This window comes from Ruditapes philippinarum, unplaced genomic scaffold (assembly GCF_026571515.1).
Source record: "Ruditapes philippinarum isolate M1 unplaced genomic scaffold, ASM2657151v2 ctg2483_1_1_1_1, whole genome shotgun sequence".
Classification (NCBI taxonomy): Eukaryota; Metazoa; Mollusca; class Bivalvia; order Venerida; family Veneridae; genus Ruditapes; species Ruditapes philippinarum.
In genome coordinates this window covers 221,569-249,473 of record NW_026865080.1, presented here as the reverse complement: position 1 = coordinate 249,473, position 27,905 = coordinate 221,569, and the positions used below count along the sequence as shown (strand labels likewise).

At 31.3% G+C, this 27,905-nt stretch overlaps 1 protein-coding gene across 1 annotated transcript in view; it reads right to left on the bottom strand.

The window, feature by feature from the left end:
• LOC132727737 (complement C4-A-like) overlaps nucleotides 1-27,905 on the bottom strand; it is an 89,637-nt gene that overhangs the window by 53,656 nt on the left and 8,076 nt on the right. The window contains 16 exon segments of the mRNA XM_060713305.1: nucleotides 1,479-1,645; nucleotides 12,364-12,431; nucleotides 12,765-12,888; nucleotides 13,748-13,853; nucleotides 14,730-14,804; nucleotides 15,361-15,510; nucleotides 16,255-16,452; nucleotides 17,205-17,270; nucleotides 18,523-18,615; nucleotides 22,010-22,177; nucleotides 22,581-22,838; nucleotides 23,948-24,050; nucleotides 24,287-24,374; nucleotides 24,845-24,887; nucleotides 25,390-25,521; nucleotides 27,766-27,839. Coding sequence (XP_060569288.1) covers nucleotides 1,479-1,645; nucleotides 12,364-12,431; nucleotides 12,765-12,888; nucleotides 13,748-13,853; nucleotides 14,730-14,804; nucleotides 15,361-15,510; nucleotides 16,255-16,452; nucleotides 17,205-17,270; nucleotides 18,523-18,615; nucleotides 22,010-22,177; nucleotides 22,581-22,838; nucleotides 23,948-24,050; nucleotides 24,287-24,374; nucleotides 24,845-24,887; nucleotides 25,390-25,521; nucleotides 27,766-27,839 — 1,913 coding nt within the window.

Sequence of the window (27,905 nt, the reverse complement as noted above, 5' to 3'; positions counted from 1 at the left end):
AAACATTGGAACAACATAATTTTATAAAGAAATTTAAAATCGTCAATTTATTGCAGCAGTTTAATGTTATGCAAAGTGTTCATGCAATTAAATGATTCTAACACATATTGAAAGAATAGAGATGAACAAACTAATAATGATGAAGATGCCGAGGAAAATAATTCTGTTTACAAAACAACTTCCAATTATCTGTGAGAAATATATTGAATTCAATATAACACAATGAGTGTATCACAACATATTCTCGGTCTCGTCAGGCTGTAATGAGTGAAAGGTCTTCTAGCTGAGCTAACTTTTACGTAATAAACATTGAAATTTGCTCTGTTTTAACGGTTGATGGCAACAGAAAGCCTTTCAAGCTATACCTATTTAAAGGATACATTTTAATATAAGCCACCAAAACATCCGTACCTATTCCGTTTATTTGAATGAATACATATGCTTAAAAATGTGCTATATAAACATCCTTTGTAAATCACTTCATTGGTGATATAAACAATTGGATAGATATAAAAAAACAACATTTTAAGTATTCAGTTTCAACTACTTAATGCAAGTGACGAAAACGTAATGAAGTAATTCCATGTTATCAAAACGTGATCATTTCGTTTATTCATTCGGATACTACTGACTGTCTTAGAGAATAATGGGAATTCCATAATTTGGCTTTAATCAGGTGTTACAGCAGAATGTTTGACAATTTTAAAAATTTTTGTTATGTATTTTTGAAAAATCGTATACTTCATTAATTGTTAAGGTAGACCATTGGCAATGGGCACTATAATGACAACAAAGGACAGTAATATGTCTTCAAGGTCACCTGTCACAATTTAAATAAAATTTACCGTGTGGTTTATGAGTTATGATATATTTCTGAACCAAGACTTTGTCATTACAAGGGCTTTTTTCAGAAATGGGGAAACTCTAAAAAATCTGTCTTGAGGTAAGATGAGGTAAAATGACCGCCATTATTTGAAAAAAAACCGTATAGAAATAGGCTTGAAAATCAAACAAACAAACAAACAAAATAATTGCATTTGGTTTTAAATAAAAATAAGAAGGCTAGTTTTTAAAATACCTTTTTACAATTAATACCAATACATATATAAAATTAACTTCCATGGAGTGTCAAACAACTGTAAAAGATTTCTTTCAATGCACTTTTCTAACTTTATTTTACATTAAAAACTTTATAAAAGTATGATCTCTATTTACATTAGTTTAGAAATAAATAATTTTCTGTTAAAGCATACAATACTCATGACGTATAATTGCGCTATTGCATATTTATATCAATCATATTGTAACAAAAAGCTAGTAGAGCTAACGCTGTAATTGCTCAGCGGATATATTGTCTTCCTATCTTAACGATTTTAGTGTCAAAGAAGCAAACTATAAATTGCATGATGTAACATTAAATTCTACTTTAAAGTAGCTATTGCATGCTGCATCGTCATTAAATACAAAATCATACTAACCACTTTATTGTCATCACCTGGCATACCGTAATTAAATATTGTTGCTTTCACATTAAAATGTTCCAAACGAGATGCTTTGTACGGAAGATCAAGCTGGATGAAAAAATCTCTGAAAGCCTTTACATCGAGTGGGTCAGCAATACACATACCTTCATCTTTCGTAATACCTGCAAAAAGATTTTAAAAGGGGTGATTTTTTCAAATTCAACGAAAACAAAGAAAAAAGTTGACAATTGTAGACTTAGAGATAGTGTGATGTACATCTCTTGCGTAAGCAGCACTGATCGACTAATCGAAAGTATTTGAATAACCGATCCCGAATTTAGACAAATATAAATCAATGAGATGTAGAAAGGAGCAATTTATCTCACTCAACGGCTGACAAAACACTCTATATTTGCAGTTTTGAGTTGTAAATTCTGGAAATGGGATATCCCTGTGAGCAAAGTCTTAGACGGGTTATAAATTGTAAATTTAAACAAAATGAAAAAAAGACACTAAGTCCCCTTGAATTCTCGACATCTAGACCCATTGACTCTTAAACTTTTCAACCCCTAGTGGGTAAGACGCTTCGACCGCTATATCAATTTCAGTACGTTAGAAGGCGAAATAATTTACAGCGAATAACAATGTTTCACATTATTTTCATTACAATATCTGACAAAATATTCAAAATGTAAAACAAGATAAAACATTATTTCATTTAATGTTTAGTGTAGCAGTTAAAATATACTTGTGTTTATTTTGTATAACATAAGGGTCCCAGGGCCCTTGCTTGGTCACTTAGGCACAAGCGTATGCCTGTTTTTAGAGTTTGTAAAGACAAACATTTTAGTTTCAATTGAAGTGGCTAAATGGTGATCTCAGTTTTACAAATGTTTCCCCAAGATCTTATCGGGTTTCAATTCGGCACTAGGTTTTGTTGGATAAATCGGATATATAGTATAAATGTATATAATTTATATGTTTATATATATAATATATTATATATATATATATATATATATATATATATATATAAGGATATATATTTCGAGAAATTTCTTTTAAAAATATCTGGTTTGAAGCGTCAAAAAGGTCGAAAAAATGAATGTCACACTATTTTGTGGCCAATGTGTAAAACTGTAAGCGAAAAATAACGGTAATATGTAAATGAACATTTTTTTTAAAATTTATACGACGACTTGAGATTACACTGTTAGTTGAAAACAGTGACAAAGATATCTAAAAGATAAATCTGTTAAAAGGAAAAGAACATGGAACCCTAAAGATTAACAAAAACATGGCCACAAAACAAGGTTTTCAATTATCATCATTGTTTGTCATTGCAAACTACATACAAGCAACGGACGACAGGCAAATGGGTGTCACAAAAGCTCACCTTGTCACTCTGTGCGGGCCCTTTTTCATCCTAGGGCATTATTTGATCAATCTTTGTAAATGTTACATACCAAATATCACGGCTTTACCGCCTGTGAATTATGACAAGAAGATTTTTCAAAATTTCCCTATACAACTTTAAATTAAACGAAAGAGTCCCCTTGCAGGGCATCTTTTGACCCTAGGGTCATTATTTAAACAATCTTTGTAGATGTCCACTAGATGATGTTACATACCAAATATCAAAGCTGTAGGCCTTGTAGGTTTTTGACAGAAAATGTCCCCTATACATGTATAACTTTTTATAAGATTCAAGATTCAAGATTTCAAGATTTTATTTCAAAAGGCATAAACATTTTACAATGTCCGTCGCCATAAACAGAATGACGGTTACAAATAGTATATGAGAAAAGTATGTAACTGTATACAAATAATTTTTATAAAACTGATGAGCCTCGTGGCAGGGCCCCTTTTGATCCTAGGAGCATAAATTTAACAATACTTTGTATTACATACTAAATTTCCAGGCTCCACGTCTTGTAGATTTTGACAAAAAGAATTTTAAGGTTTTTCTGTATAACTTTATATGACACTAAGGAGCCTTGGCAGGGCCCCTTTCAAAAATAAGATCATAATCTGAACAGTCTTTGTAGAGGACCACTAGATGATGTTGCATACCAAATATCAAAGCTCAAGGCCTTGTGGGTTTTGTCAAGAGAAATAATTTTTAATAATCTTTTTTTTTATTTCTATAAAACCCAATCTTTATAGAGGACCACTAGATCATGTTACATACAAAATATCAAGGTTCTACCGCTTGTGAATTTTGACAAGATGTTGCCTATGTAACTTTACCTAAAACCGATAATTATAGTGCACCAATAGATAACGTTATGTCTTACTCTTACTTTCAATAAACAAGAGGGCCATGATGGCCCTGAGTCGCTCAGCAGAAACAACTGCTTTTCAGTATTGAAAATTATTTTTCAAAAGAACTTGCTAAAAGGCAAGTCCAGATCTTTCGGAAAGTCCAGCTCAATTTTAACTTGCCCCTATAGTAATATACTTTTACAACACTGATTGTTTTAGCTTTTATTCTTCATAATAAACAATAAGGCCACTAAGATGGCCCTAGATCACTCATCTAACCCATCATTTCATTATTCATATTTTGCCTTAATATTAAGGAAAGGCTTTGTTAAAAAAATGTATGTTGCAAGTGTGTTCCTTTGAGACTTTGTAGAATGAATGCAGAATAAATGACCACTGGAGCATGATTAATTTTAACCGGACAATTTTTTTATAACTTTTGAATGAAAACACAAAATGTCACATGCAAAACATGTAAGGTGTAGATGTTTGAAGTTTACAGTTAGGGACGGCACATTTTTTTATACATTCTGTATGGTAACATAACTGTATCTCAAAAAAAGACAATAGGTCAAACATTGTAAAAGATATGAAAAGTAGGCCAGTTGATATCAAAATTCAATTCAGCATCAGAAATTACACCCCTAGTCCAAATTTCAAGTCTGTATGTAAAAAAACCCACACGAATGAAGCTCAAATCATATCAAAAGTAGGTCAGTTGATATCAAAATTCATTTCGGCATCAGAATTTAAAAACCTGGTCCAAATTTAAAATCTGAATGACAAAATACAAAAAAGTAGGTCAAATGGTGTTAATAATACCTAAAATATGTCAGCTGGTATCAAAGTTGAATTCAACATTCAAAAATTACACAAAAATTAACCCTGGTCCAAAATTTCAAGTCTGTACATAAAAAGACAAAAAAAATAGGTAAAGCGATATCAATATACCAAAAGTAGGCCAGTTCATATCAAAATTCAATTCAGGATCAGAAATTAAAACCCCTTGTCCAAATTTTCCAGCAGGTACATCAAAAACGACAAACTATGTCAAACAATTTTAAATAATATAATCAAATAGTCCGTTGATACCTTAATTCAATTTGCATCAGAAATTACATTCCTGGTCCAAATTTCAAGTCTCTGTACATCATTCCAAATTTCAAGTCCTCTGTACATCAAAAAACAGAAAAGCATGTGCAATGGTTTCAAAATAATAAAAATCAGCTCAACTAATGCCAAAATTCAATGATGCACATGAAACTCAGGTTCAACAGTTTGTCCCAAAATATATTGCAATGTGCTTACTCCAGTTTAAAATCCAATTCAACAAAAATTAAAAAAAAAATACAATTTATAACAAAATTCAATAAAAAAATGAGCATACAATCTCTAGAGCTGAAAGATATTTACACATTAAGACTTTCTCCAAAATTCTGGAAACAAAGTGATCCCTCGGAAGCATTAATCACAACAAAATTACATAAGAATTGCATACTCGGTTTGATTGAGTCTGTACATGAGAGATAAGGTTATTTTTCATATTTTCATTTATAAGAGTTTAAACAACTTTCAACTGGTTTAAAATCGTTTATTACTATTTTTTTGGATTTTCCCAATTTTTGGTTTTAATTACAAACGTTTATATTTAAAGTACATTTTGTTCAACCCTTTGTTTTAGGTTTTTAAAGTAACTTTAAGTTTAAGTGTCAAATAAAAATTAGTTCAATTTAAAAAATTTTGGTTGATTTAAATTTATTCAATTTTTGTTGTTTTATTTCCCTTTGCTTTCAAAGGAGTTGGTGTCATCATGACGATTAGATTTTTTCCCTATGAAAGGGTTTTCCTGGGCAAATAAGAAGAACATTTTGAAAAAGTAAAATATTTAGTTTATAAGGTAACTAAATTTAATTAACATGAAAAACATAAAGGCTTTAATAATTTTCTAACCACCAAACAAATCGTTAGTTCTGTTAAGGTTTAATTTCTATTTTTAGCTTTTAAGCCCCCCCCCAAAAGGGACCCAAATCAAATAAATATGAGTAAATTGATAAAAGGGACTACCTAAGAATGCTACGACCAAAGTTTTGGTGATCATCCAATCCCAATTTAGTTTGTAGAGAAAGACGGTCCTAAAGGGATTTTCTATTTTTGCCTAGAGACCCCTAAAAGGGGCCAATTCAAATTAATCTACGAGCACACTTGATAAAGGAAACTATCCAGAATGCTAAAGATAAAGTTTTGGTGATCATCCTTCTTTTCGGTTCCTGGGTAGTAGAAATGTTTTTTAAAGATTTTTCTATTTATTAGCCTCTGTTGACCCCCTAAAAGGGGGGCCAAAATTGAAATGACATTGAAGCAAATTTTAAGTGTGACTGTCGCAAGGATGCTACAGACCAAATTATTAAGGTAAAAATTTCTGCCAGGCAGTTTACAGAGGAAGAAGACGATTGTTGACGCATTTGGACGACCGGACGCTGGGAGTATCCCCCCTTTGATACTAATAGCATCACCATGAGCCCTTCGGCTCTGGTTTGAAGCCCTAAAATCAATTATGTTGTTGCATTTTAAGCGAGCGTTATTTAATAACGGAGATAGTTTAATACCAGGAGGATAAAAACACAATGAGAAAATACAAATGTATAAAGCAATATAACGTTTAAAAAAACTGCCAATACTGTGTCCAAATTATTTGATAAAATAAAATCCTTTAAATAAACAAAACTAAAGCAAGTTCGATCATATAATTTTCCGTCTCAGGAAATACTGACCTGCCCTGCCGTTAAAATAATGATGAACAAGAATCAACACAAGGAAAAGGCAGCGATTAAAATGAAAGCAACCCCACTACGAAGCCAAACAAGAACCAGCAGCAAAGATCCAAGGCGGGACCCCAAACAAACGGCAAGGGGTTCATGGGCACAAACAGAGACAGGGGTAGGGCTAATCACTTAAAATGTATAATAATTTGATTACTTGATAAGAATTTTAAGAAAATGAAATAGAAATAAATGATTGGAATTATAGGAAATAATTTTGAAACGAGGCAAGTAATAAATAGAAAATGAATCCCGACAAGTGAAATTCTAACAGTTGTTATGGTTACAAAAGGTTAAGTAAATAAAAACACCAAAATGATCATGTAGAAACATATAAAAGTAAACCAAATGACCATAACCAAAAGTACTCGATATCCTAAAGGAAAAAAAGAGCAACAAAAAATCAACCAACAAATGGACCTGAAGGGAAGCAATGCAGAAGACGAACATTACGACAATTCAGTCCCAAACGGCTTTAATAATAACTGTCCGTCATAGAGTGTCCCACTTGGTCCGTCAGATGTAAATCCAAACAGAGGATAGCTGTAAAAGGGGTTGAAACACTTATCATGCAGTAATGTTCTGAAAAAAAAGTAGGGTCATAACCTCTTTTTATAAAACGTATAATGATTTTAGTAAAAACAGCAGAAAATTACTATGACCCAAAATCTTACGAAGTTTGTTAATCACATCGCCATGAAAACCAAGCTGGTAAATCCCTTGTCGCAGTTTTTAAATCACTATTGAATTTTGAAATTAAATCAAAATTACGATTGTAAACTTTTGTAAAATATTTCTGTAATTTATGATAGCGGTAGCCCTGTTTTAGAAACTTGCTGGTATAATAAATATTCCGCTCCTTGAAATCCTTTACGTTGCTACAAGCTCTAGCGAATCTAATTAACTGAGAAACATAGACCCCGTAAGATATTGCATGGGGTACGTCCCCATCTGTTGTTTGTTTGTTTGTTTCATTTTATGCCTTTCCCCCAACAGTATTTCTGTCATATAGGTGGGTAGTTCCCTAACCATCGTTCCTGGAGAGTTACATCTATACTAGACTACCTTCAATCGTGCTTTACTACCAAAGCATATCCCGGGGATTGAACCCATGCCAGAGAGGTAACTGGATTAGAAGTCATCGACTCTAACCCCACGACCACGGAGGCGGTACGTCTCCATCTAAATGTGGATAATTAACAATACGAAAGTAAAAGTCAACTCTTTTATCATAGATTTTCGTGTGAAAAGATTTGTTGTTAATAGTAACATGAAGATGCAAAAAAAGATGTACTAAAATTTCAAGAGTTCGTTTTATTAAGTTGTTGTTCAGGAGGATAAATGTCAGACACCATTTGATCAAAATAAGAATTATCTAGTAAATTAAAAATATCATCATGGTATCTGGAAGTATTATTAGATGCGACTATAACATTGTTAATTTATGTGGCAAAGTTGTATAAAGTGTAGAAAATTCGTATATACTGACAGTTGAAGCTTGATAGATGTTTATTTTGAATTTACCCAAGATTTCACCAGAATTTTTAATAAACCAACAGAAATGTTTGCCCGTATTTTCATAGACTTTATCACAATTTCTAATTACATGTGTTTTAATGGCAGTCAAACAAGACGTCAATAAAATAGAAAGTTTACTTGTAGTGCAAGATGTAGAATGAGCAATGTTTTTTATGTAATTTAGCAATCCAAAACATAATAGGAAGTTTGAGTTATTTTTCATTATTTGAACTTGAAGATTGGAAATATTAGTGATATGATTGTTTACAATGTTTTTTCTCGGAGGCAGATGTTTTAGAATACGCATTAGTACTATTTAGTTTCTTATGCAAAACGTTAATGTAATGGATTCGTCATACAATTATAATATTATAAGCCGCCTTGTCCGCAAGCACCAAAACAAATTTTGAATGAAAAGCTGGAATAACCTTTTTCAGATATCATAAAGTAAGTATTGGTTTAGGTGGCAGAGGATCTCCATTTCCACGATAAAAAATTAATACGTGAATCAATAATTTTAAAGATGTTACGTTTCCATATAACTAGAGCAATACTAACCGCATTTTCACGGCGACAACATTTGACAGAAATACTCCTTTATAGATTCAGCAATCTGCCCACGACAAGCATCAAAATCAATCTCAATCAATTCTGCATTTAGGTCCTTTCAAGAAAAAGTTACGAATTCTTTTGTCTGTGATTATATCAAAATTACCAGTGATTATATTATATGGCCAAAATCTGAATAACATAATTTAGAAGTATTGCAGCCTCAAGTTTTTGGAGTATAAGACTGAATATCTCAGTCAAAAGTGTTGTCGATATGAGGTATTAAGACGTGCTGAGTATAACGGATCTGTTTGAATATCTATATTATCTGTCTCCGCGTCTATGATTTTCAAAGATGATAATGGAAGGGAAATAAGACGTGTTAACATCGCATGTTTACAAGAAATTTTGTAGATAATATTTTAGTCGGTGACAGACAGGGTAATTTTAGATTTACGTTTGATGTTGCCTTTTCTACGTACTTCGTGAGATCGGGATTTACGTTTACGAATATTGATAATAGAAAATATATCAATGTTAGGATCTTTAGAGATGTTACCTTTTTGAAAAATATTGTCATTTAGGCCAAGTGGGAAAGGCGTTTGTAAGTTCTTGATCCATTTTAATTCTGCTAAGTGTCTAACTTTAACTTTGAAACTAGCAGAAACTAGCAGAAGCATCAGAATCATAAATTATTTGTTCCACTGATTGATTTGAAACATTTTTAAAAGAATCACCATTTTTACGAAAATGTTGATAAAGAAAAGTTGTAAATTTTGTGCCATTTCTAATTTCATAAAAAAATGTTCACGGAATCGAATTTTAAGAGAAAGTCCTGTCTGACCAACATACTGTATTAAAAAAAATGTTAAATGTTCTCCCATCGACAATAGAGGCTATTGTATGCCTGTGCGATAAAAAGTTACAACATCCGCACCTCTTAGAATTACACTTATTTATAGAAAGATACACTCTAGATCTATGAGGGTGATTTGTATGAGCGATATAATATTTCTTTAGAATGGTACGTTTATAGGGGAAAGCCTAATGCGTATAGAATTATTGAAAATATTAGAGTTTATGGATCGTGGCATATAAAATGAATTAACAGATGAAAAAGAACTGATTTCTATACTCTGTTGCGGGTATATATACCCGTGTAAGAAATAAACATGTATACGTGAGTACATTCATGCCTTCAGAAATGGTTTATGTAATCAGTTACAGTTAGCCAATGGTTCTCCTTTAAACGATGTAACGCGAAGAACCAGTAAATAACAAATATCAAAGTTGTAGGCCTTGTGGTTTTCGACAAGAAGATTTTCAAAGACTTTTAAAAAAGAAATCGGGTAACGCCCATGTGGGACCCCCTTTTGACCTTAGAGGCATAATTTAAACAATCTTTGTAGCGAACCATAAGATAATGTTACATCAAATACCAAGAATCTTGGCCTTGTGGATTTCAGCAAGAAGACTTTTAAATATTTTCCTACATAACTTTATATAAACTGATGAGCCTCCTGGCAGGGCCCCTTGTGACCCTATGGTCATAATTTAAACAGTCTTTGTAGAGGACCACTAGATCATGTCACATACATAATATCAATGCGAAGTGAATATTTGTCCCTCTTAATCTCTTTGTCTAAATCTTTTGAATACATAAGCCGAATACACATCAGTCACGCATCGTTGATGATTAAAGTATTTAATAAGTTAACATTATTTATGATTTAATCATCAATGACGCGCAAAATGTCGGTATTAAAAACCGGTGTAAAGTATCCTGCCCAATAACTTATTTGGTGTTGTTGTGCTAAATAAACAGTATCTCCATTTCATATCAACGGGATGTGTGATTGGGAAAGGAATTTTTACTTAAAATGCATTTCGTTTGGACCATTCTATTACAGTAACTTTTCTTTTTCCAAAATATTTATGTTATGCTAAAGTTCACATAAATAATACATATATGTCCGACTCATTGAAAACATGTTTTTATTCATTATAACTACATTATTGAGACAGTTGATTTTTATCATAACTCAGTTATTGCTAAAAGTAATTTAAAATCCGTATTTGAAAGGTGAATGCCTTCGTCATCACAAAATACTCGTATTGCTGTAAATATTGCTTTATGTGCTACCTTAAACCAACTAATAATAGTGTATTGTATTTACAAAATATAATGAAAGAAATCCAGTTTTTGATAATCCTTTATTTTTTTTTTTTATTTTAAATATAATAACACACGTACATGTATTTTCATTGAAATAAGAACCAATAAGCCTCAGATGTCCCGATGTTAGATGTTCGAAAAGGAAACTATAACAAATTTCCGTGAAGAAATTGACAATATCTGTTTAGAATGTTGTGAATTATACACATGATATACATGTATATGTATTAATTAAATTAAAAGAAAAAGATACGTTTACAATATATATCGTAGTTATTGTAATTTATGATACCATGTAAACATATATAATACATGATATTGTAATTGTTTAAATTTAATGCGTGTGTTTCTGTTTCTTATATAAAAACTTGACTTGAAGAATGATAATGAACAATAAATGACGGCTTTAATATGATTTCACTTATAACTCAATGTCTTTTAGATTATATACTGTACATCAATAAAATCTGAATGTCTTAATGTACATTATTGGATTATGGATCGAAATGTTCAATCATTTAAAGGTTTATGATAGTCTTAGGATCGAGGTGTCTAAAGGTCAAGGTGTCAAGGGGTCGAGATGTCATAGAAACTAAATAACTACATCATTCGAGACTAAACAATGAATAACGAGACACATAAATTTAAATAGACTATACTTCAACATTATGAACAACGCGTTTAAATATAACATAATTCTAATGACACGATTATTGACATAACCTTGATACATGCTGATGCAATATAATGTATCCCAGTGTAACCTAAATTCGGCGATATAAGAACAATGTCAATGGCATTTTCAATAAACTACAGTAATCTATAATTATACTTGATATAATTTTACTACAACTATTCAAAAATTACTTTAAGTTGATTTCTAACAATGTAATCGTTCAGTGGTTGCCAAATAAATATAAACAAATATGTTTGATGTAAAATCTTACTACGATCTGAAAACGTCACCTAAATTCGCCGATTCTGATTGGTTGCAGTAATTTTTTAATTTTGGCGGGATTGTGACGAAGTATGTTGTTGACCTAGATCGGTAGTTAAAGTAGTAAGATAACTGACGGCGATTGTCAAAATATTTTTGGCAACAATATCAATCAAATAGAGGAAAGTATAGATGGACTTGAAATTGCATCAGGTAAAACACACAATTATCTCCATGTCATACACAATTTTAATGTTTGCCAGCCGTATCCATATCTCCATCTTTAGAACAGAAAATCACTCGAGTTGTAAAAATAGACCGTGGGACATAAACATGATTGACCTTCACCTCTGAAATCTCGCGTGGATGACCAAAAACAAAACATCGCCGAATTTAGGAGAACGCCGAATTCGGGTCACGGTAGGATATAAAATATTTACCATAAACGCGAATTTATCGGCCATTTATATTGACATACTATTGATTTCTTTAGAAAGATAATTAATAGTTATGGCAATGGTTCTTCTAAAGAGGGAGCAAACAATATGTTAACATCAATGTTATTACTTAATATTTTAGTGAATGTCTTTCAAATATACGTACCGTATCATTTTGAAATTTTAAAAACAAACTTACCAATAGCTTGTATCCGCCATTCTGTCACGGAGTCGGGAAGAATGACCTTTTTTTTCATCAGACCATTTCTTAAATTCACAATTAACTTATTCATTAAGTAAATAACGCCCCTAGAGGCATAGTAAATATAGCTCGTATAGCGGACCAGTAGGTGATGTTATATTGCAAATATCTAAACTCTGGAAAGAAGATTTTTAAAACATATTTTTAGCTCATTTTTCTATTGATCATTCAGTTAGGAACAGATCCGGAAAGTGGACTCGATAGATAATGATACCATCAGTTACGTTACATACTTTCTTTAGAAAGTATCATTAACTAAACAATAGGCAAGTAAATATTATGCCGCAAATTCGGGTTATTGTATTTCATTGATTAAATTTAAGAGGTAAGTAACTCACTTATCTAAACTTAAGACATCAAACATCCAGGATTCTCGGGAAGCTGATCTAATTCTACTTTGGATACCAGCATTAGTCAACTTTGCAATATCCTCCAAATAGTCACTGTGTTCGTCTAATTGTCCTATAACCGAAAACATTATTCCCTTCACATTTCATTTGCAAATAATCACAATTTCATCATAACAAATTAATTTCACACATATTATGCATCCCGTTTGCTTTATAAGTTTATGATGGGCAAAGTTTTTTTTGAATAGTTTTTTTTGTTACGAATTGAAAACAATCCTGTCCTGTTGATTTGTTTTTGGAGAATCCCATATCTGACAAGAATTATTTTTGTTTAGGAAACAAAATTTACATTTACAAAGAAGATATAGCGATGCACATTCAATAGATAACAAAAATTATGCGGGTTTAATTTTTCATTCTTAAATTGAATGTCTATTCCACCTTTAACATAATAGCAATCGTCATACTAGTATTATATATATTCACAATCATTTCATTCAAATCTACGTGTACCTTTCATAGTTTTGCTGTTGTTGGTGTGACTTAAGGTCATTTTTCTATACCCCCAAAGAAAAAAACAAAACAAACAACAACAACAACAACACAACAACGAAAAAAGCAACAAACAAAAAACAATCCCCCCAAAGAAATAAAACAGCTTTAAAAAAGTATTATATCAAGTGATTTTGATATGGCACTTTATAGTTAATTGTAAACGTCTGCCAATACAAAATCTGAAACAGAACTGAATGCAAAATGGATTTAAACAATTTTCCGCCAAGACAATCTTAACGGGAGATCATTTGATTGCCAAGGATACAGACTTAAGATACTAGCATCCTTAGACTTTATGTATTTGTTTGCACTTTTACACATGCTTGAAGAGTTATGTGAAACATATTGTTTATTAAGTAATATTTCCTAAGTAAGTTAAGCAAAACTTGTTACTATTTAATCAAGCAAACACTTACCGTAGGCATCCCGACGTTTTCTTGTTTTTCCCTTACATCCGGCTGTGGTCCGTACTATATCCTTTTCATCCAATAAAGAGTTAGTTAACACTGTCAGTCCGGTTTTCTGACATGAAAATTAATTTCAATTGATTTGTCCATAATATATTGAAATATAAAGCAAGCACAGGTTAACATTTTTATGGCGTCCAGGTTATAACATAGATAAAATTGTCAAGGCGCTGGTCTAGTCAAATATATGTTCTGTAGCTATGTTTTATAAATAATTAGAACAAAAATCGATTCAGTAAACTCACAATTGTTTCTTACCTTAAGCTGAGTAAATAGAAATAAATATCTACAGAAGGATTTGAAAGATCAATATTGAAAACATATTTCGATTCTACCTATAGCATGAAGTACGTAGTTATCAACTTCAACCTGAACAGGTATTGTCCCTCTTAGACCATGTTAAAATTCATTTGGCAATATGACTACTTTTAGTAAAAGGGACTCCACTGAGGTTTTTAGACATGATGGGACTGAAAATATTTTTCCAGATTTCAGATCATTCGTTTTTCCAGAATAATTATTTAAATTGTAAATAAAATACCCAAAATGAAAGGTGTTTAAACGCCTCTCATTCAAATCGGGCTAAGAAAAGCATAAAAACACGATTTTCAATTTATTTCAAAGTATATTTCTTAACTATCTTTTAATTGAATAAATATTTCTGTTTAAAATGTCCAAGCTCATAAGACGAGAAAAAACGAGCATGCCCTAATAGCCTGAAAAGTAATTGTATTGATATTTGTATCTTATTCGTGCTCGTCGCTCTATAAAAAATATACTTTTAAAAAATGAACCTCGTAGAGATAGATTTTCAATGTGTTCACTCCAAACATATATTATCTATATCAAATGCTCTACCTCGTTGACTGGAGATAGTACATATAAGATTTGTATTCATAGTATAATTTTCGAGGGAAACATATGTTCTGACCTTGAACACATCAGCTCCTGATCTCCCTCCACCTTCTCCACAACCAAGGTCATGTGACTGGAGAGTCTCAAACATCTGACAATATACCAATATCATAAGTTATCCGATTTTTTTAAAAAGTGATTTTTCATTTCATGCAATAAAATCCTTTAATTATAGGCAATTACAAAGCAAACCTGCAAAGTAAACTTAAGCGCGATAATTTGATTGATAAGAACGTTCAAAACACAATTAAAACTGACTGACCAGTTGATTTATATATTTTACTCGAAAATGGAATGCATATGGTTGCTTTTAACTCTTCTTTAATAAACTGTGAAATTTCTGTCAGTATCATTTTTTTGACAGATAATGTTATTGTTAACTACTCAGATAAATGGTGTCTCATTAAAATGTACACATGTAACCAGAACCAAAAGAAGGTACTTCAATACTTTTTAGACTTTTCACGTTATTATGGTATTCGATTAGCTATAAGGAATATGGTGCTTCTCATGTCTTCTTAAACCCGAAAATCGGGATCGTCGCCTTCACAGTTTTGATTCAATTGAAATCTAAGAACATTCACAGTCCGAAATTTAGAAAACTGCGATTCACTCTAAAAATTCGTGTTACATTTTTTATCACCTACCTTGCTCTTCTGTAAAATATTCTTATCGTTCTGTAAAAGGAGTGCCTTGTCTATTATGTTTAGACCGATGTGCATGAAAGGGGTTCCGGTAACAATTAACGTGAATCTGGCTCCCGGTTTAACTACCTTCCTGTCCGTTTCTAAATTTAGCTACAAAAGTTAAGATTTAAGTTAATGATCTTGCACTGTACAGACACATCAGATTATAGATATTACACAGAAGATAGGTTTTTGGCCATACATAGCAAGGATCAAAATAAAACAAACTATGCATTTGCCATACATATTTTAAAAGAAAATAAAGCAAGCTATACATTTTGCAATACGTACCTGAGAACAAAATAAGTAATACATTTGTCAGCATGCATAATTATATACATGTCAGCATGTCGAGGACTGAATGGAAACATGTCAGATTTTTGTTAATTATCTCTTCTTTTGCATATTATTGACAATAATAACCTTACATATTTTTTGCAATATAAACATGTATATAGCAGCATATTCTTATAATAAGGTGCATGTATTTTAACATTATAGTTTCAAAAGTGTCATTACTTTAGCTAAAAGTTTTCACAAAGAAAAACTTAATAATTTGAGTTACACAACTGCAAAGTAATACAATTATTCAAATATTAGAATAAACCGTGATTATAAACCGATAAACACATTCTAATAATTGTCATCATATCAAGAATGAAAACAAATCCGAAATTCAATCATTTTTAGTTGTAACACATGTTTTACATTATTATATACTAACATTATTATAAATTAATCTAATATGTTGACAGATTTGCTATTCCTTTTCATATCTAATGTCTTTAATTCATTTTTGAACTTCCAATTCGTTTGAAAATTTTATATATTGTGCCTTGATTTCAATTTACTTACACCTTTACCGCGGCATTTCTTTTCAACCTCAAACTTAATAGAGTCAGCGACAAGCTCATGTGTAGTATGATCAACATAGAAGACAAGAAGTCTTGCATCAGGTGAGACAAGTTCTGGTAGATCCTCCTTAATCTCTTGATTAGCCACATTTGATTCTTCTTTATATTTTGTATAAACTACTTTACCACGTGAAACACCCTGTAATATCAACATCAGTTAATAAACATTATCACCATCATCATCATCACTATCATCAACAACATCAATATCAACCAACATCTAAATAATCATCAAAAAGTTATTATTAAAAACAATAATAAAAATGATAAAAAATTAAAAGAAAATAATAATGATGATGAGGAGGATGATAATAACAATTACATCCGTAATATTCACCATCATCATCATTATCGTCGTGGTCGTCATTACCACAATCGTCATCATCATCATCATCAACAACAACAACATCATTATCAAAAACAACAACATCAAGACATATAATTTTTATCATTTTTCATCATTTAAAATATCATCATCATCAGCAGCAGCTGCAGCAGCAGCAGCAGCATCTGCATCTGCGTAGTTGTCAAGGCACATCATGAAGTTCGCCATTAACAATACCTGAATCATTAATTAAGGCACGAACAACAGCAGAATTATACTCATTTATTATTATTGTAAAATCAGCGTTATCAGAATAACCATTGATATATATCAACTTAACAAGCCTGCTTTCGGTAGCTCTTCTCAGGCACCTGTCCGTTTGTGCTTGAAATAATTCACAAAAAGGCACATGTCGCAATATGGCCTATAAAGTGTTGGTGCGACGTTTACCTCGCAATAAAAATATCGTAAATTTCAAATGAAATTAAGTAACCTGTTACATCAAAACGACGTACATTCTTATACAATATGTGTACTTAAAAGAAGTTTTGTAAAATTCAACATACCACAATAAGCATTCCAGTTGAAGAATGCCTTTTAGTGTTTGTAAAGGCTCGTATCATGTTCTTCTCCTGGGTAGAAAAAAGCAAAGTGATACTTGTACATTCGTCAAAACTTGTATTTATACTTAGAGTTTACGCGGCAGTTATTTCTCCACAAAGCTTGCTCAATTTTACAGGCAGTATTGTTAACACAACTTTCCTTTATAGTCGTTGGTAACTAGCAGTTAAACAATGTAGCGGAATAAGTTACTTAGAATATAATTATGTAAAGTAGAGAATAAATGAATCCTTTTAGAAATTCCAAAACAACAAAATAAAAAAAAAATTGCAGGCTCGGTTTGATTGAGCCTGTTCATATACGGTACTGTCAAGGGGAAACACCCCTAAGCTTAAAAATGTTTAAATACATACGCACATGTGTTCATACGGTAGTTATATTGTCACAAACCTTCTATGCGACACTTACGTGCAATTCTATGAAAAGTGGCGTAAGTTACCACGTTATTTTCAGAGCAATGCAACACTTGCGTTCAGTCTGTTACCCTAAATGGTATGAATCGTCAGGTTTCCTAAAAAAAAAACAGTTGCCTCCAAATGGATCCCTGGCAGAATTTACACAATATTTCTCGAATATGTGTAAATGTTTTAATTGTTGGTATTGACCAATTAAGAAGATAAAGAGGTAGACCAATAGATTCGGTCGTGGAAAGCATGGAGGGAGCATTTAAAAAATTCCCTTGTCATGGCATGAATAGAATAATTGAGAACTCTAAAGCCTGTTCTGTATTTCTTATCATACGGCGAAGAATAGTTTTTTCTCTTTATGAGTAATGATGAAAACACTTCCATAAAAAAAGGTTTAGCCTATAATCATTTTCTGAGTAATTTGGGATTCGAACATGCTACAATTTGGGGGCCTCCAAGAGTTTTTCAACATCCTTATTACCCCATCATACTACTATGTTAATATGTTTGCCTCAATCGTTCTTGAAAGAAGCATCCACAAGTTGATCTGTAAAGTTGCTTGTTACAGACGCAATATGTATTGTAATAGACAAAAGCTAATTATAGCACACACAAGCTATAAATCAAACACAAGTTGTACTGCTGTATTGTAACAAACGAAAGATGTATTATGACACACACACACGCTGTTATGATTCATACACACGTTGTAATGGAACAGACACAAGTTGTAAGGTAACACATTTTTGCTGAAATGAATCACAAGTATTAATGTATCAGGCACAAGTATTACAGTTTCAGACACATGTTCTGATGCTTCTGACACAGTTATGTTTTATGTTAAAGAAAATATTACCGTGTCCAACCGCTCAATTTGGATTTGATTCTTTCCAGAGTATGCAGTCACCTCAAATATATCACTTTCATACATCATGTCGAGAGATGACACCTGTTTAAAATAAATTATTTCATATTTATAACTGCAAAACTGTAAACTGACAAATCGTTTTACCCCGTTTAGTTTATAATATTTTACCCTGTTAGTATGATACACGATAATGTATTCCGAAATTGCTTTTACAAAATGCATTCAATTAAAGTCACAACTGAATATTAATACAAGATTTTTTAAAGACTTGAGTGATTCTGTTTTTCTCTTTTTTCTCTTCAAAGAATCTAGGAAGAACTAATGCAATATAATTAGGCCTTAATGACAAAATTAGATAAAAACCTAATTCCTTTGATAACTCCTAAATGGAAATTATCGAAAATGCAGAAAATCTCCCTTTTTACATTGTTTGACTGATTGAACAGAAAATACTTTTTTATACCTCATTGTCTTCTAAATGTACTTTTGCTAATAGAAATGGAAATAGTGTTATCGATTATTTTATATTCTCAAGAACTCTTTTTGATAGCATTATAAACACACAAGTGGTTGAAACTTCTGAAAGTTCCCATTTTCTTGTCCAAATATTAATAAAGATTGTGCAATATAAAAAAGGGCAATAACTCTTCAGTGATTAAAGATAAGACCTATATAAATTCAAATAATCATACCAAATTTCTTGATATGTTATCTAAAGATATTATAAACGGTACTTTTGAAGAATTTGAGAACAGTATTGCTGATTATACACAGGATATCAACATTATACTTGAAACTTTTGAGAATGCTGTACTAGAAAGTAACATACCTTTTAAAAACGTCTTAACCTTCCGTAAAAATATTTCTAATAAAATATGGTTTGATAGAGACTGTTTAAAGGCGAAATTAAATTCACGTAAAGCCCTTAGAAGTTTTCAGAATAATCGTACAAATAGTAATTTAAATAACTATTTAGACTTAAAATCTATTTATAAAAATATGTGTAAAACAAAACGTTTTCTGTATAATACAAAATGTTTAAAACAACTTGATCACTCAGTTAATGATGCTAAAATGTTCTGGAGAAATCTCAGCCGTTGTAGTGGCCAAAGTAAAACAGTACCAAACATTTCTTTAATTGAGTGGTATGATCATTTTAGTACTTTGTTTGCAGCTTCAAGTGCAAGTTCACAGGTTCATGACTCAAATGACCAGTCTGTAAATAATATCAGTGATGTTGAGTATTCTTTATTTAATTCTGAAATAACTACTGATGAAATATTATATGCTGTTCAAAACTTAAATGTTAATAAGGCAACAGGTGGAATATTAATTCCTGAACATTTTAGATATGGAATAAACGCATTGCTTCCTTTTTTGTTGAAACTTTTAATAGGTTATTTAAAACAGGAGAATTTCCAGAAAAATGGTCTAGGTCTATTATTATTCCTGTATACAAAAAGGGATCAATACACTGTCCCAGCAACTACAGAGGTATTGCCTTGATAGATATTATAAGTAAAATTTATTTATTCATTATTACTAAACGTGTTACATTTTATGTTGAAGCATTTGAACTTTTAACAGAATAACAGGCAGGATTTAGGTCTGGATACTCAACAATTGACAATGCTTTCATTTTATCCTCAATTATAAATAAGTACTTGAATCAGAAAAGGAAACCTATATATGTTGCTTTTATTGACTTTCAGAAAGCTTTTGATTCTGTTAACCATGATATTTTGTTTTCTATTCTTCGTCAAAATAATATTTAGGGTAATCTTTATCGATCAATTATTTCAGTGTATCGTTCTGTAAAGGCTTGTGTTAAAACACAAGATGGTCTCACTGATATTTTTAGATGCCCTCTAGGCCTAAGACAAGGATGTGCCTTAAGCCCTGTTTTGTTCTGTCTATTTATAGATGAGCTTCACACATTTTTTAGTCGTAATAATGTTAGAGGGATACAATTATTCCCTGATATAACTGAAATATTTATGCTTCTTTTTGCAGACGATGTAGCTTTGATATCAGACACAGTAGTTGGTCTGCAAAAACAATTGAATTAACTTTATGAATTTTGTAATGAAATTAAGATATATGTAAATATTGAAAAAAACGAAAATAATTATTTTCAAACGAGGCGGTAGAATAGCTGCTAGAGAATCTTGGGTTTATGATAACATAAATGTTGATATAGTTAATGGGTTTTCATATGTTGGTTTGTATTTTACTAATCGCCTATGTTTATACAAAATGGCAGAGGACAAGGCGATTAAAGCTAAGAAAGTATTTAATCATATTGTTAGCTCGTTAAATAATTTAGGATGTATACCCTATCAAACATTTTTCAAAATATTTGATGTTAAAGTTAGTCCAGTATTATTGTATGGCTGCGAAATATGGGGAACAGGTAACATATCATGCACTGAAGATATTCATAAATATGCATGTAAACGTTTTCTTTATGTAAAGAGAACAGCTTGCAATGATTCAGTTTTAGGGGATTTGGGTCGTTACCCTATGTATATACTGGTTTATAAACGCATTGTGAAATATTGGATACGTATTATTAATATGCATCCTTCTAGATATGTTAAAATGTGTTATAATATGTTAAGATATTTTGATAATATTGGACATAAAAATTGGGTAACTGTACTTAGAACTAACTTGTATCAAAACAGTTTTGGATATATTTGGGAAATGCAATGTGTGGATCAGCCAATTTTATTTTTATCAATATATGTCAATAGATTAAAAGACCAATTTGTTCAAAATTGGATGTCAAAATGTTCATTAAATGTGAAATTGATGGATTATATTCATTTTAAAAAAGATTATTTACCTGCAAAATATGTTTATTGTCTGGATATTAAAAAATTTAGAAGTGTTTTAGCAAATTTTCGATCTTCATCTCATTGTTTATCGATAGAAACTGGGAGATATAGTTGTATTGAACGTGATTATAGATATTGCCCATTTTGTGAATGTGTACAAGAAAATGAGTACCATTTTGTACTTATTTGTCCACTTTACTCTAATATAAGACATACTTACATCAGTGATTATTTCTGGAATATCCTTCATACATAAAATATTATAATCTGATGTCAACTCAAGATATTGATACAATTAAGAAATTAGCAAATTTTCTATATCTAGCGTTTAGAGAACTTGATCAATTTTTGTCTATGTTTAGATAATTAGTAATTTATACTTTTCTTTGATAAATGTAGCGCTTAAAGAACACGATTATTTTTGTCTATGATTAGATAATTAGTACCAATTCTATTTCTATGATAATTGTTGACATTTTGTTTTATATATTTCTATTATGTCTTAACCATGTCTGATTTGTAGCATCCACAAATGTATATTTTGTATTATAAATCTTTATATGTGTATGGGCCGGTGGCCTAATAACTCAATAAAGTTTGATTGATTGACTATCAATACCTCTACTGAAACTAACCGTGAATGAAATTGTCTGTTTTCCGCTAGACGTCTGAAATATACATATTGCTAGCCCTTCGTCGTTTGTTGTAACATTTCGTTCTTCTTTAAAAGTCCCATCTTCGTTCATTCTTAACACAAAATCTTGGTTAGAAGCAGGTTTCCCATTTACATATAGAGCTTGAACCTTTAGTAAAAAAACACTGATGTTAATAAAGTAAATATCACTTAAAAACACTCATTTTAAAGTCGTTTTTTTTAAAGATCAATCTATATTGTTGGTAAATCATATTGACTTCTTATATAACAGTCATATAGAGAATTTTGAATAGCACAAGTTTAAAACGACAGTGAAGAAGAACGTAAATAATTAGATGAAATGGTAGGCATTGTACATTAGCGAAGTATATAAAAAAAATTTTTTTTCGTTTCTGATTTAATTTCTAAATTGTTTAATAATCGGTGAATGGCGTCTGAATATGTCAAATTGTTTAACAGAACCATAAAGTCAGAACTTTATAAATGCAGCAAAAGTACAAACACAATTTAAACCTTTTAGTATATCTTTGTAGCTTTAATTTAAAAAAAACCTTTAAGTTATATTCCAACTCTGGCCGGAAGAACTGTTTTGATTTAGTGAACTCGAAAATATATGGATTCATTCTGAAGATTGTTTCTTCGTTACTTCGAGTCTCCTCGTTCCCTGTTGCACTTTCATAAACCATTGCAATCACTTCTAGGCGTTTTCCGGTGGGGAAAGATTTATTGCTTAGTAACGAAGAGTTCAGTATTTGATCAACATTGATATTGAATTCTGTCACACTTTCTTTGTGCCTGTTGTTTTCAAACTGTAAATAAAAAAGGAGAATGACTTTAGGAATTCATAACAATTTACTGTTACAGAGATACGCGATTATTTTAAGCTATGAAAATCTGAGCACATATTAAGGGTAACGGTAAAACTTGCAAAGCTTCGAAACACGGAAATAATAAAAAAGACTAAATCAGGAGTGGGTTAGCAAAGGTGCATATTGTTTCCAAAAGGGTTTAAGTTTTGTCAAATTCGCTATGGACTCTCAAAAGCTAACTTGTGTTTCTAGACTAGCTAATATAATTGGTAAGAAAGATCGCGTGAAAGTTACTATTCATGAAACGTATTGTGTATGTTTAAGTATTTTCTTTAAAAAAATGGGATATTTCCTCGTACGTAAAAATCTTAAACAACAAACTCCCTTTGAAACCTTGAGAGGAAAATTAAAAAGACGATCCTCAGACAATAGGTTTAATCGAGCGACAATAGAATTGACATATCTAATGCAGTTTAGTACCGTTTAATGCACCACAGAAATAATTCAAAAGAAAAATGAATTAACGTACACTTGTAATATTTCTTTTTTATGTTGAACACCAACTAAACTTTTGTCATATAACAATTCAATACACATACATGGGTTTCCTGGTAATACAAAACAGATGCACCAGGGTTTAATCTTTCGAGATAACTTAAGGTGAATATTTTTATTTAATTTGGAAAAAATGACAGTCAGTGGTTCTTGAACAAGAAAAACACACCTGCCAATGGACCTCTAATATGTAGACAAAATTTCACATTTTTGCGTTTAAAAAATGATAAAGAATTATTCATTAAATAGCTTTTATATCTCATTATCTAATCTGTGCTTCGAAAAATAGGATACTTTCGTCTTAATTCTATTTCTTGTAAATGAAAGAAATATTTTTTATGTATTGTTTAATCGGCTTGTGGATCCGTGTTCCAATTAAGATGCCTAGCCTTTCTTAAGGCTAAAAGAAGACCGTATTTTCATTTACGCACACAAAGAGCAATATAATGATGGCGATCGAGTTCAACGATGGTCATTTATTAACTATATGAGAATTTTATGTATATGAAATGAAATGTTGAAAAATCGACTCTATAGAACGCAAATCAGCTTACCTGTTTTCTCGCAGTTTCTAAGATGTAGTCACTATCTTTATCATCGTCTTTCAATTTCAACATAAGTCTTGCATTTCCTTCAACCGGCTTGCCGTATACATATCTTTAAAAAATGAATGCATGTTTCAAATATCTAATTTAGGTTGGGTTTCAAGATGCAGTGTCACTTTCAACTTTTTCTGCCGGAGTAAGATATAAGGTGTCAATAATATATGAATTATCTCAGACTCAAGCATGCGTTTGAGTCGAACATGTCTCAAAGAAATTATGAAAAAGCTTGTTATTAAAGATTAACACGAAAAGGAGAATAAAGATTTAAAATTAATTTTGTTTTCTTACTTCGCTTTTACAATGACAGTAATATATCTTGTGTCTGGAAGAAGAAAATCAACGTCAATGTCAACTGTCACTTCGAACGTTAGAGGATCTGCAATAAGGTCAAAGAAATAATGAAAAAGGTTATTATTAAAGATTAACACGAAAAGGAGAAAATAGATTAAAATCAATTTTGTTTTCTTACTTCACTTTTACAGTGACAGTAATATGTCTTGTGTCAACATCAACGTCAACTGTTACGAACTGCAATCAGGTCAATAATTGTAAAATACAATACCATATCAAATACCTGCTTTGATCATTTATTGATCGAACAAGCGTTGAAGTGCATGCGATTTGAAGCCAACGTCATTTAACCGCTTGGACTCGGACGCCTCAAAAAATCAATAAAAGGGAGAAAAACGGAGAAGAAGATACGTTATTGCATAAACATAGTTTTATTGCTACAATCCCTCAAGTATTACATATTTTTGGCATCAAATACATGTACGTGTTTTAAAAATATAATTGTTTTACATGTAGTGAAAAAAAGATAAACAATAACAAAAAACATCTATTTACCATATTCGCGAACTTCAAAGAGGGCACGCGACTCAGTTTCAAACTGAAAAAGGATGTATATATCTGGCAAATACAGTATATATTAAAGTTTATGGTATATTGTGTTAGAAAATGCTAATTGATAGTGAGACACAAATGACATTGATCTCTGTTAATCGTGGTATGGAATAATACCTTAAAGAGGATTAACAACCATCGTAAAATGTTTGCATCACTAGACTTCAAATGACACAAACAAACACATAGGACAATATCTTTATCAGAGTTACGTATGGCATTCAACGGGCCCAAAAGATTAAACCATACTCACTTGGCCGAATAACAGTCACAGATAATTGTGATTGTCGTTTAAAAAGGTTACTGTAATAAATAAAAAGTTATTGAAGTTTATAAAGCTTATATTAACTAGTATAGACTTTACTTTTATACGTTTACAAACTAGCTTTCCTATTGACAAGTTATTGAATATATGCATACATTTATGATAAAACGTTCATTATGCAGGAAAGATAAAACCATTGTCTATTTAAAATTGAACTTTTTACCCGTCCATTATAAAAAGATCTTGCAGTCCAAACTCCTATCTCAGGGTAAGGCGGTAAGATGAAGTCATTTTGAAAGAATCCTGTAGTACTATGCTTCATCAACTTTCTTCCCATCGTTAAGTTTGAAGGACTCTGAAATGGTAACACAAGTAACATGCGCTGTTTATTTAAGTGTTCGACCTTATATCTACTAAGCAATAAAGTCAAGCTTGAAGATATCGAAGTTAGGATGAGATGAAAAGGAGGATGGTTGCGAATATCATTAGCGTGTCTCAAAAATGTCGAATCGACAACTTACAACTGGAATGTATAGGATTTGCATACCGGAGGGCAAGAACTCTACCCACTGAAGCCATGTCCATCGCATGGGACCACCGATTCTATAACGCAACAACGTTATGTGGTGGACGGCATGCACCATTTTACTAGCATAATGAACGCTTTACACTATTTTGTGTTGCAGAGAATGATCGTGTTGGCGATGGTTCAGTCAAGATATGGGTGGGAATAAGCGCTCATTGGAAAACGGATCTACACACAATTTAAAAAGGTCATAAACTGACGTCTAAGACATAGATTAGTCAATAACATGTTGGATGTCTATGTACGACTATATTCAGGTACTCTTGGTATTATGATTATGCCCGTGCACACATGGACCGCATATTGAACAGTCTACAATTGTCTAAATGGATTGTACAGCAAGATTATCTGACCGAAATCCCATTAAATATGCTTTTGATATTCTACAGGAAACAGTGACAAACCAGCCTTATTTCAGGAGGCTCTTATAGAGGAATGGGCTAAGATCTCGAACCATAAACTAGGAAGGGTTAACACCAGCATGCGGTGGCAATGTCAGTGCCTTTACTTATCCCAGTGACCACCATTCATGATATTAAAGAAGATAAAAAATCTTTGAATTTTCCGAAATTCATAGTTTAAGATGTATTTTTGATATTGCAATTTCTCCTTAGCGTTCTTTTAACCACGTTTTCGCATCAAGATCCATTTTTACAATAAAATACTAGCATACACACAAACATGTCCCTTACATATTGTTCACATACTCTCCTTAAAACACATATACATAAGTTATAAATTGTTAGCAAGTTTTAGCAGATGATCTTCAATTTTCAACACTTTTCATGGTTATAATCAACGCATATACAGGAGTTCCTAATTGTATTACATTTTCTTTAAAACTTATAACATTTCTTTACAAGTAAAGTTTAAACTGACCAAGAAATATACAAATCAACAAATCATGTCGAGGTACAAACAATAATCCATCTCATCCTTAGATATACTGAATACGTCAATACATCATCATCATTATCATTATCAATTGTTATGATAAAAAATGGCTTTCGTTACAAATAGTATCATTAAACGATTAATAATTAAAAGGAAAGGAAACATAAATTTTCTTTCATTGGACCGAAGATGAGAAGAGATAAACCTAATAGCGCTATAGTGACAAAATTATTCTAATTCTCGATAGTGATTTCAAAATAGGTGAAAAGTTAAGTGTTGGAAATCTCATTATCATTTATTTAATGCAATGGATGAAATACCAGTTCCGGTGTGTTATCTTCACGAATGAAAAAGTATGATAACAACCAATTGAATACTACTGTAAACTTAAAAAAAATGTTTATATCCATTGTTTATTAACATTTGTCCATGTTTCGCTCAAACTGGTGTAATATGCTTGCCCTCCTTTGAATTTTGAACAGTTAAATTCCAATTTTAGGAATATTACTATCAAATGTAAAAACTGAGCTACCAATAGAGTCCTGTCAGTGTGAAAGCTATCATAGGGTTATCATACTAAAGTCGCACATCTTATTCTACAACCAAAGCCTGCCATATAAATAATAACATAAAAAACAACAAATGAGATTTAAATTCTCACATAAAATCAGTTAATAACTAAAAGCTTAAACAAAAGCATAATAACTAAAAGCTTAAACAAAAGCATGGTGCTACAACTGCAACACTTATTGAGGTCAATCAAGTACTTCAAGTATAATAATGCAAGAAAGGTATACTTCACGAACCAAACCTGCTGGGATATAGCGCATGTCGCGTAAAACGTTGCATTGTTGTCTGCAAACTATTCGCCTTTAAACTAAGCCTCTCAATAACAGAAGAGAAGTGCATGTTTATATATAATTTATATACATCGTAGGTGTGACGATAATTGAAAAATGGAAACTATGAATTAAAACTCCTTTAACTTGGACAACCGTTGTATTTACATATAGAAAACCGTTTTCAAAAAACATTAATTTATCGATGCCCTGTTCTTTACAAATATTTGCTGAGTGTATGTTTTAGATTTTATTATTAAAAACAGAAAAGTTTACTTACGATAATATCCATGCCTACTTCCCAACCATCGACAGCTTTAAATGATTCATCAAGTGCTAAAGTTCTTATTTTAACTGAAAAAAAGCAAGAAAAAACTTCATTTTCTAATAAGGCTGTTTGTTTTTTCAATAGAATTTGAT